The following is a 12,139-nucleotide window of genomic DNA, read 5'->3' on the forward strand; positions in this document are numbered from 1 at the left end:
GCTTTTAAAATACTTGATGAACAACAACAAAAATACATTTGTGCATCAACATGTCAAACTTGTTTGTCTATTGTCTTCTTGTTCTTGCTGCCATGTCTCACTTTCCCCACTGTCATTAAACCCAGTGTGGGAACTGAAGTAGAAGGTGTCAGGAGGCTGCACTGCCACCGTGTGTCCTCAGTAGTGGCTATTTTAGCATACAGTCAATAAAAACAGTATAATTTGGGCATAAAATGTATTATTTACATTCAAAACAGTTTTGGTCCGGGGCGGCCCTTTAGCTCACTTGGTAGAGTGGGCACCCCGTGTACTGAGGCTTTTAGTCATGTGCAGTGGCTGCTGATTCGACTCCTGCCTATGGCCCATTTGCTGCGTGTCATACCTCCTCTCTCTGCCCACTTTCCTGTCAAATCTTATGCTGTCACTTTTGTAATAAAGGCAAAAGCCCAAAATCTTAAAAAAAAAGTTTTTGGTCTCAAAAGAATAAGAACTAAATGATTAAAAGTTCCATTTATCCATGTCCCTGAAGTGTTGTATGACAGGGGAGAATACTGTTGTAACTATTTTCTCAAAAGTACACTTTGATTTTGAATTTGTTTTCCAGTCCAGAAAAAAAAAACGTAAGTGTGATTATTGAATCACAGTGGCGCAATTGGGATTTGAATATTTTGGGAACCTGTTTTTCTTTGGGCCCTTTGCAGTCTACTCAGTGGTTAGACTGAACAAGTTTAAACTGTGATTTGTCAGTCCATGGTATGTTCAGCTAATATTTCAACAATGGTAACCCATAGACTAACCTTCTATTTCTATTTTTAAGTTTTGAGTTGAGTTTATTTGAGTTCATGCTCACAGTTAACAACTAAAATAAGGAAAATGATTGTTACACGTCACTGGAGACCTGCTGCAGGGCTGCTGCCTTGCGCCTTCTTGCACCCATATGACCATAGAATGATACTTAGACTTCTTACAACCTTAAAGCATGAACACCCATTCAGAAATGTAGTTTTCTCAGTTTACAACTGTGTTCAACACTAAGCACTATATCTCATGAGAGTGTTGTCATTTTCACTTAAGCTGCTTAAAATGTAAGTACTGCATAATAAGAATATATATTTATCCTGGCCAGAGATGATATATAGCATACATATAATCCAGAATTATTGGATTACTTATTTTTAAATTAGGTCAAAAGTCAAATCCTGACCTCAAAATTGAAAATGAGAACACACTGGATGTGTTGAGATCATCCTTCATTTGCACGTCTTCAGTTTTAAAGTTTTTTTTAAAAAATCTTTTTCATGACAATAATTCAACATTTGTTTCATTCTTTTCCTTTGATACCTGACTACATTAACTGTCATATGTGACATATCAGCATCGGGGATAATTCTTGTGTTGCCTCTCTGTGCATTGAGGCGGAGTGGCCTAATGCCCGTCTGTGTTAGTGCAAATCAACCACATATGCATGAGCAGGCAAAGACAAGGTGCAGAGCTGCCTTGGAGGTCATCCATTGGTTATTTACCCAGAGGAAATGAGGCAGAAAACAGCATTAACTACATTCTCCTCGCCTCTTTTTCTCATTCCACATCTCGCCTCTTCTCTCTGTTCTCTCTATCAAGGAAATGGTAATTTAGCGACTTTGTTCTTGGCTGGTAGTCTCTGACGGAAGAAACACTGGAGTTCTGTGAAAGGTGGCAAATACGCGAGGAGCACGTCAGGAATTTTCATAAAAGATCTGCTCAAAGGCCTCTTGTCAGCTAAAACGACCCATTAAAGAAGTGGGGAGCAGGGGAAATGCATTTTCCAAATTGAACGGTGGGATTTACAGTCGGTTTAACGCCGCTGACCCCTAACACGCTAATGTTTGGTTCGTGTCATCAGCCGTCCCTCCCCATCTTTTATCACCTCCATTGTCGAGCTATCTATTTAATTGAAAGAAGTTAATTGAATGAAAATGATCAACTAAGCTTGTATTAATATTGCTAATGGAACTTTCTTCTTGGCCATGTTTGGAGAACGATGTCACGCTGGAGTTTGGGAAAGGCCCATTAAGGCTTGCACTTAACCCGATGGGCTAATTAAGGAATGCTTATTCATTCCCAGAGTCAGGGGGTAGGCCTGCTCCAAACCCATCGCCACGCGCCTTTTACAGCATTTTGCACTTGCCATTATTGCCGACTCTGGTTGCCTTGCAGTGATTGGCCGAGATTGATTGTCGCTCTATGAAAATGACGTTCTTTAGGAAAGAACATTTCGATTGAAATAATCTAGCCTGGGTATTATATGGAAATGGACCGGCTGTAACTGTTATTGGCGGACATAACGGGTCCCTTAACGAATCCTCGTGCATTGACATGTGTGAGGTTATAGAGCGGCTGTCTGATCGCGACTCGCCATAGCAACAGCAGCCTATTAATGTCCAGTAGAAGGCGACTGAAACTTAAAGTTTGACTAGAAAATGTGCCTCTATAAGGTCTTCAGTCCCATTCCTGAAGCTTTAACCAAAATCCTACTGGGAAAAACTGATAATCATCTTTAATTGTGCAGGTAGACATTGTTAAGAAACATAAAAAACTATTGCTTTTTGTAAAGAATGAATTTAAATATCTGAATTCTTTGGTTTGCGTTGTTAAGTGGAAATAAGTGCAAACAAAAGTAAACAATTCAGAGACCAGATTGCCAGTGTAGCCTGCATTATTGACCTTAAATGGCTCTGCACAAAATCACAGTTTTACTTCAAATATCAGTGTAACCGTGAGCCTTCTGCAGGCCAGTCGAGAGCCACGCTCATACTTGCAGTGCTGTGAACTGATGCTGCCGTGTCTTTCTTTTTGCATTCTCTGTCCGATGGCTGATGTCAGCAGACCTCGCCGGTAATTAACAAGGCTGGACATTGAGGGACGGCACAGGTCGTTTTTCTTTTATACTCCCCATAAATGGTGCACTAATGGCTGAATTCTCAAATTGCTTTTTTTTTTTTTCTCTAAGCGAAGGCACCTCATCCTGTTGAACAGTTTATATACACAGAAAACCCTCTTTTATCAGTGCCGTGTTCTCTGCGTACCTGAAATGTGTATTTCCTAATCTTACAGTAAAGTGGGTTCTGTGATTAGAGATGTTAATGTATGGATGTATCCCCGTCTGTGTGTTTGATCTACTACCCAGGTCATCACTAACTTGGTGAAGATGGTGAAAGCTCGCGACATTAGACGACCCTTCTGTCCAGCAGGTCACTGGCTCTCTGAGGAGGTCAACATCCGAGCAGATAAGGTATCTGATTGTCATCACGCATGTTTAGATTTTGTATTTGTTGCTTGTTTGTGTGATATTATGTCAGATTTTTATTGTATTTGTGAAATGAAAAGCAGATAATCTGGAGCTGTATTCACATGCCTTCCCACTATGAGGTGAATGAAGTGGATTAAGTTAGTGAATATTCATAGAATTATGGCCTTTTCTCTTTATTTCCCGTAAAAGCTATTAGAGTGTCTGTCAGCCTTAAAGACAGGTGAACTACTTTTTGGAATATAATGTTTAATATAATATTTGTTGGGGCTAATATTGTCATAATAAGGGAGCTAATGCTTAGTTAACATTAGTTTCACAGCTAAGTAACTTTGTAAATCAATGAGGCATTACGTTATGACTTGTTTAGGATTTGAAACTCAAATGTGTAGGACTCGAGAGTGGCAAAACAGTGACTTGGTCCCACCTCTGGCAATAGCACTTTTTATCTTATGTCTCCACTGGCAGGAGTTTCATCTTTTTCATTAACTCCTTCTTTTCTCTCCAGGTTACCCAGTTGTATGTTCCATCTGCGAGACACGTGTGGAGAACGCGAAGGATGGGACGTATTGGGCCACTTCAGTCAACACTTGATGGTAGTGTGATCTGTTCATTGTTTTCTGTTGTTAGAAAATCGCTTTTGATTTAAAAAGTAAGACCTGATAAACTCTGTAAACTTGAGGAATATCGATCTTTGAGTAGCCCACTACTGTATGAAAAGAAAGTAATGTTACATTTTCAAACAAATTAAGACAAATGTGCCCAAAAAAGAAAACGACTATAAGCTATATACTATAAATCTTTTGGTATTTTGCATTTATCCTGCAGTTATGTCTCAGAGCAGTCTGTGAAATATTTGCGATCAGCAAGAACCACACGACTCCCAGACTGTTGCACAGAGCCACTCTATTGGCAATGAATGAAAATTTAGAACGGTGTACACAGTAATGCTTGTGTCAGCTTGATACATGGCCCAGGAAATCATCCTAATTGCTGCCCAAAGTCACCTTCCCCATGTTTGCTTTCATTCTATGGAGCTGTGCATTGACATTATTTCCCATATGAGGAGCTTGGAGTCATCATCTTAGTTTCTGTCTCTAGTAGATGGAGGGAAGACGTGAGAGTGCAAATTGAACTGTCCTTTGGTGTGTAACTAGAAAATTATTCTCCCTAAACAAGTGATAATGTACGTTTGTAGCTGGTAAAAAAGCCTCATAATGTAAAGATTTCTCTCATAGCACTTCACGGCTGAAAACTTCAGCAAAGTCATTAAGCTTTGTTGTTTTAACAAAGATGTATTAGCACATTTTCTCTTCGTTGACTCAATTAGGCTCTGAGAGGGAAATACACTGACGCAGGCAGAGCTTCATCTGGCTCAGTCAGAGCCATCCCAGGTTTCTGTGAAGTATGGTGTGAAAACAAGCTGATAACTATGTGTGTATGATCTGCCTAATCCCACTCAGAGGCTGTATGGGATAAATTCAATTAGTGTGAAAGTACCTGATGAACTCAGCCACATCTGGTCCATGTGTTTGTCTGGCCTTTTCTCATTTCCTTAAATGGACGGGCCCATGGCTGATGAATGAGCAACGTATTGACCACTCAGAGGCCATATTTCTCCTCAAAGATGGAAACCTGATGGGAAAATGCAGATCAGATTGACTAATTGAGCAGAATAATTGAGCTGCAGTGGACGCGGAGCGAGGAGGGTGAAGAGCGGTTTAGCTATTGTGGCAATTTTTTTTGTGGGCTAAACAGTCTAAACCCCGAGTTTAATACAAAACAAACATCAGCTTAATGGATAAAGGCCAGCAGGTGGATGGGCAGCTCACAGTTGGGTTAATTAAAAGGGTGTAATTAAAGGGGTGTAGGATGGAAATGGCTTTAATGGCTGGCCTGTAAACAGTGGACTAGGTCTTAGAGCTTAGCAGTGATGAAGGTAATGATGCTGTTAGATGAACGTTATACACAGATGACACCTAATTTTAGGAAGTATTCCTCTAACTAAAGTTTCCCTGAATAAAGCTGTTAATACCTGCCAGATTCAGCCCTTTCCACCTCTACCACACTAAGAATGATAAATATAACAATAACTATTAATATAATATTTTAAATATCGTTCTACCTTAAGTGGATGGTGGAGTCCACAACATTGTTGGCATCATTTTCAGAATGATTTGATGAATGTTAGAAACACTGACAGCCAATCAGAATCTGTCTGAACTTACTTCATTGGTACCCTGGGTGCGAAGCATGTGATCACTCAGCAATTAGCTTAATTTTTTTGGACAGTTTCTGCAAAATAATCTTGCAGGAATGCTTGTAACTTTGGTTTCTAATTGTCAAAATGTGTCAAAGAAATATAAAAAAGTGGGGTTCAAATTACACATAAAAAACCCCAAAAAAGTTCATCTTGAGGTTTTTTAGGCTCTCATGTATTGTACCACAAAAAACAATGTATTTTCATAATTTGTGCGATAAGAAGTCATCAGATAATTGTTAAAAGGTAATGTAAAATTAAAGTAAAATAAATTGCTCTAATGTGTTGAATTTTGTCTTTCTCTCTGCAGTTGGTTTAGAGCCTCCACAGCTGTCCGTGTCTGAAGAGAGACATCTGGCCATCCTCACAGAGCTCCCTTTTGTGGTTCCCTTCGAGGAGCGAGTCAAGGTACTGCACCGTTCACTCGCACACAAACACAAAAAAAAAGTTTTCTGTATTAGGACTGATGCTCTCTGAAGAAGTCTGTTGTTAGCGTTGTAATGAGGGTCTTATCAATTACAAGCACGTTATGGACATTCTGTATATGATTGATTGTTGCTATCATACATTTGATGTGATGTCTTGGAAGCAGAACAATTCTGCTGTAGACCATAATGATGCAGAATTTTTCCTTTCGATATAATATGATGTGAAATATCAGTACTGTATGTGTGATATTTATAGATAACAGGGTAGCAATGGTCAGTTCCATCAGGATGTTGGGCAAACATCCAACTGATCTGTAGTCAGGTGTGTGGGTACGTCTGTCATGTTACGGTAGTATTTTAATACCAGCTGCTAGAGCTTGAGTTTGGAAGGAGTTTATTTAATCAACAGTCGTCTGTTGCATTTTATACCCCTTTCCCTTATCTCTTATTGCTCTGATCTAATAAAGGCATAACCTGCCAAAAAAAAGCTGGTCAAAAACAACGGCTGAATAATATATAGTGGAATCTATACTCGTAATGAAAGATTTTACAACTGAAAGGATTTGTCACTGACCCTGCCACTGGGCTCACACCTGTCCTGTAGATCTTCCAGAGGTTAATCTATGCTGACAAACGGGACGTGCAGGGGGACGGGCCATTCCCCGATGGCATCAATGTCACCATCAGACGCAACTACATCTATGAGGATGCCTACGATAAACTCTCTCCAGAAAACGGTACGGCTTGCATCACTACAGTTTAAATAAAAAAGTGATTTTACATGTGCATTGTTGGTTGTGTTAAGTGTGATAAACCATGACATGCGTCATGTTGTCTGAAAAATATTGTGTAGTGTCCGGTCTTATTTCATGCATTTATTTTCAGGATGACGAGTACAAAAGGGAGAGGAAGCACACTGTAGTTGATGTTGACACTCTTAGTGAAACTCTTGTTCTGCTCTATAAAATCTTAATATTTAGGATCAAGGTTCCGGTTATTATTAAAGATGAAGGTGAACTCTCTCCTTGTGCAGAATATTGAATTTCGGTAAAGCATAATTGTAGCTCCGATTATTATAATGGATCGCATAAAAGCAGAATCAATTATTTTAAGTCACCTCTTTTGTGTTTGAATTTGAAAGGGCACTTCCATGGGGGCAATCTGATTAAAAAGAGTAGTAGGCGACCTGGGCTGAAGACATGATCTATGTCATTTATGTGTCTATAACTTATAGCCACCATGATTTATCACTGTACATTAATTATTCTGAAAGATGACCTTTTTATAGAATTTTATTTGAATATTCGGCAGGTCAAGAAAGTGCTTTCTTGCAAAATCTGTTTGTTGAGAAAAACAACATGATGCACTAGATTTAAATGCTGTTAGATTATATTTTTACTTTTTTTTTCCTCTATCCATTATCACTGTTTACAAGAATAAGACAAGAATAATCAGGTCATAAATTGAAACATTTGCCTGTCTGTCATCTTTTAAGTTTATATTTTGCAGCAAATACAGCTAGCCAAAGTAATAAATTATATGTAATAGTGATTAAGTTGAGACCTTATAAGTGAACCCTGCCTGAAGAACTTAATACAATAGAGTGAAAAATTAAAATGGAGTATACTAGAATCCATCAACTGGATAACACTGAGGCAGTGCTAATAAAAAATAAAGGGAGATAAAATGGGGAAAACAGATACTTGCAGATAATAACAAATGATGTAGATATTTTACATACATGCAGACTGGTGAAATGTTGACTTGAACCTTGACTGATTTGGAAAGGGCAACCTGAAGGTTAGAAGTCACTGTCTTGACAGTTTTTTAACAAATCACCACTACTTGAGTGTCAGAATGGCCTAAAAATCTACGAGTTTAAAGTCTTAATTAAAGATAAAGCAACAAAGTTGTTTTACATGCTGCTTCTCTTGCCTTACACTTGCTTGTCATCTTGTCCATTAGGAATACATCATGTGCTTTAACTCGTTTTATTGTATGTTTTAATGGTGCGGGGTTTTTTGCATTTAATTTTTAAGTTAAGTTTATGTACAGCTGTTTATGAGCTGCCATCTGTCGTCACAAGATAGATTCTCAAACTCAAGTAGATGTCCTGGTTTAATAAAAAATAAAGTGGAAAAATGCTGCAATGCTGTTAAAATTACTTATGTAAGGGCTCACACAAAAATCACTATCTATAATATAATAATGATCCCTTGTCAGCTTTCTTTTGTTACCACATTAAAACACTTGTGAAATTGCAGTGTAAAATGTTAAGCAAACATTGAAAAGAAACAAATCTTTGTATAAGGCAACAATAAATGTATAATGTATATATGTATAATAAATGTTTTATGTAATGCATTTTCTTTGTCTAAATAATTTCATGTCAGACATGATATCCATTTAAGTGAAAAAATCTAAAGCTTTGTAGCTTTCCAGCAGTGTTATTTATTTATCGAAATCCTGATGTTCAAATTTTGGTCAGAGTATGCAAGAATTTGTATTAAAATGTTATTTAAACAGTGTTATGCTCATCTGCCCTTTCTTTCTGTACCGTCATAAAAGCTTTTTCTCTTTCCATTAGAACCGGACCTGAAGAAACGGATTCGAGTCCACCTGCTAAATGCTCACGGTCTGGACGAGGCGGGCATTGACGGTGGCGGCATCTTTCGCGAGTTCCTCAATGAACTCCTCAAGTCGGGCTTCAATCCCAACCAAGGCTTCTTCAAGACGACCAACGAGGGTCTGCTGTACCCCAGCCCCGCCGCAGAGATGCTGGTGGGAGACTCCTTCACAAGGCATTACTACTTCCTAGGCAGGATCCTCGGAAAGGTGAACCCAAGTGAAATCTAATAATGATGATGTTAGATCCTTATGTCCTTTAAAAAAAACCTTAAAGGGATAGTTCAGATTATTTGAAGTGGGTTTGTGTAAGGTACTTAAGTATAGTCACCGTATTATCTACTACAGTGTACTGGGCTGGACAGTCAGCAGCGGAATATATTTAATCAGTATCAGTATAAGTGTACAGTATATTTAGAATATTTTCACTGCTTTACTTTGCCACCAGACAGCCAAATGTCGCTCTCCTCAAACCTACCAAACTCTGCAGGTGAAATAAGTCATTTTACCTCGCAGAAATTTCCAGAAAGGTAGTTTTGGTAATGAATATCGGCACACAGGGTTAAAGTTTGGGGTGTTTTAAAGGGATAATCTGCATTATTTGGATTGGTGTTGAATGAGGTACATACCAGTGGTATTACCTGCAGTTTGGAGAAGCACGAAAGGTAAGAATTGTACTGCTGTGGACAAGGTCAGCAACAAAAGCTATTTTCAGCCACATAAAAATCTCCAAAATATATCCTGTCAGAAAAGGCAATCTGATGGCAAAATAAACTTATATAAATATGTTTTTTAGTTGTCTGAAATAGGTTTTGTTGCTGTCCACAGCAGTACCGTACATAGCTTCCTTCATGGTACTCCTACTGTTTCCCCAAACTGGGGGCATGCCTACCGCCATCTACTGTAGCTAATAGACTGACTTTTGAGAATTGCCAACAATTCAACAACAACTCCAGTCCAACTAATCCAAACTATCCCTTTAAAGTTCCTAAAACAAATAGGAATGTCTGCAGAGATTAAAGCTGCTGGTGAAAGCATCAGGTTAATTGCAAGATTTAGTCACAGACGGCATTGATTTGATGGTCGGTAGGTCAATTAAAATCAATTGCAGTCAGTGTCAAGGCTGCGCTCGCTGTATATGTAAATTTAGAGGTTGTTTTGGTGTTTGTTCTGGAAGCTGACAATGTTCAGAGAAATTGCTGCCATTTGTTTCTGAAACAGACTTTAGGGTTGGGGTGAGAACTTGAACCTGGCACTCGTGCAAGCTTCAGTTTGGTTAATTAGCCCTGTGCATAATCTGTTGATGGCATTGTTTTTCTGTCCCTTCCTTCCTCTGATGGCACTATTTATTAGAGCCTAATGTTTCTAAATCATCCTTAATGCATGTGCTAGTGATTGTTTATCAAGATCCCTTCCTCATGGGGGGGTTGTGGGGGGGGGGCTATCATCTCAACCCGGAGAAGAATTACCTCATGACAAGCGGTCGCCTCTCAATTAGGGCTTCCATTAGCCGATGATTCCTACCTCTTGTTTGTGTAGTGATTGCATTTGGCTGCCACTAAATCAGCTAGCCCACACAGACAGGACATAAATAAGCGTTCAAAGCATGTGGTAATAGCATTTTGATCTGTTTTACAGTCAGGAACATCCAGGTCTCGTCTCTCCTGCTCGGCCTGAGATGGTCCGGTCCACTTATCAGAGCATCGTAACTCCTCCTTCTGCTCCTCTTCTTCTTCTTCTTCTTCCACTTCTGTATTCTTTGCAAGTGATCAATCAGCAGCTACAAGCTCTCCGCCCCCACTCCCTCAATATTGTGCTCTCAATAGCTAATGGTTCAGGCAATTAGGCGGGGGGAAATTAATTTGAATTTGACTTTCAATTAACCCTACCTTAAGTTCCTCTTTCTCCATAAAAATGGACGTTTGAGTGGCCATTTGAGAGGTGTATTGATATTTGTTTAGTGCCGTTATTGCCTGGATAAAAGGCTAGCGTTTATATAGATTGGGATTGCATCACCGCTGCTGCAATGTGCACAGTGCACATTGTGGCTCAAAGGACACGGGAGATTAATATTGTTAATTAATGTCCGAGGCGTGCCATTGTTGTGGAGGTGATGTATTACAGGCAGGAGTGGCTTGTCTAGGGTACTCACTGAAATGGGATTGAACATCAGAATAGAAGCCGGTCATCATCCCTCTTCCTCACTTGTCCACCCCGCTGACAAGCTGAAAGATTTAAACCACAAATGGTGAAACGTGAAAACGGGTTGCTTTGCTTTTGTGGTTCCATCCTTCCCAGACTTTGGACTAAAAAGTTAATTTAATCTTGATGGGAGTGTTTGCTGACATGGTTTTCATCAAAATCACATTTCTCATTATGTAATACGTTCTGCAGGAGGCTCTCTTCGTGCCTCATTCGTCTCTCATTAGTGCAAAACCTCCAACCTCATCAGCAGTGGCCTCTCCGCTCCGTAAAGGAAAGTTTTATCCTCCTCCTCCTCCAGACTCCTGCACAGTCTTCTCTCACTGATCTCCAGCGACTGATAGTTTCCTTTAGAGGTGTGTGAGGTTGTTGCCCCTGATTGATAGAGATGCGTTTGAAAGGCATTATAATTTTATTGATTCTTAATGTTGTAAATTAAGGAATGTATTTGGCAGCTAACAGAATGCACCTGCAATGTTGCTGGCATTTATTCCACCTGATGGTGCCGCGATCTGCTTTAATTGCGTTGCCACTGCACTCACTTATATTAAAAGGCCCAGGCCATAATAATTAATTCTTTCCAGCCCAAGTCATTTTGGCACAATTTCTGGCAATAAACACTCATAAATAAAGTAAGTGGCATTGAAAAAATAAGGCTACAGGTTTTTTCCATATACTTATTGCTGCCTCTTCCCGGCATAAGTGTTATTGATAGGTTTCAAGGGGCCACGCGGCGCATATGGTCTGAAACGAGCACCGGCCACGAGAGAAATACTAAGTGGATTATTTTGCATAAAAAATAGACAATGTTTGAAGTTGCGCAATTAACCTGTGTTTAGAAAATAGCTGTGATTTATGCGTGCGTGTGTGTTTAAGATGCATGCATTATGGAAATCCTCTAGATTTATAATCCATTTAGCTGATGCGGTCAGGGTTTTTAGCGCTATCATTTATAAAGACCTGTATATTTTAATGCCTCCAACGGGCTCTTTTTCGGACTATTCCAGTACATTAGCTTTGGGTTTTATGAGTCACCTGCCCGGCTGTGGTTCTTAATGGCATTTAAGGTCAAGGTGAGAATTGGCATTTATAAAGTTTGAGGCGGCTGAAACAGAAGCCTGTGTGTTTTAGATAGATTGTGTTCTTGTGTTTTGCTCTCAGTCACTCTGATGTGACCAGATCTTATCACTTGATTCTCTGATATAAGAGTAGTAGGCAAATTTAATGTTGTGTAATGAATGTTGTAATCAGATTTTTGGATATTTACTTAGTAATATTATGCTTGCCACTTGATGCAGGCTGCAGTCCATTTAGTTATCTCGGTTATCTAATCACCAT

General features: G+C 39.3%; 1 protein-coding gene across 1 annotated transcript in view; it reads left to right on the forward strand.

Moving 5' to 3' along the window:
• Positions 1-12,139, forward strand: part of ube3c (ubiquitin protein ligase E3C) — a 33,570-nt gene that overhangs the window by 13,655 nt on the left and 7,776 nt on the right. Inside the window, exons 15-19 of the mRNA XM_084747083.1 lie at positions 3,167-3,271; positions 3,795-3,882; positions 5,857-5,954; positions 6,579-6,711; positions 8,562-8,809. Of these exons, the coding sequence (XP_084603209.1) occupies positions 3,167-3,271; positions 3,795-3,882; positions 5,857-5,954; positions 6,579-6,711; positions 8,562-8,809 (672 nt within the window). The remainder of the gene's footprint in view (positions 1-3,166; positions 3,272-3,794; positions 3,883-5,856; positions 5,955-6,578; positions 6,712-8,561; positions 8,810-12,139) is intronic.

This window comes from Lutjanus erythropterus, chromosome 21 (assembly GCF_056507025.1).
Source record: "Lutjanus erythropterus isolate fLutEry1 chromosome 21, fLutEry1.hap2, whole genome shotgun sequence".
NCBI classification, from domain to species: domain Eukaryota; kingdom Metazoa; phylum Chordata; class Actinopteri; order Lutjaniformes; family Lutjanidae; genus Lutjanus; species Lutjanus erythropterus.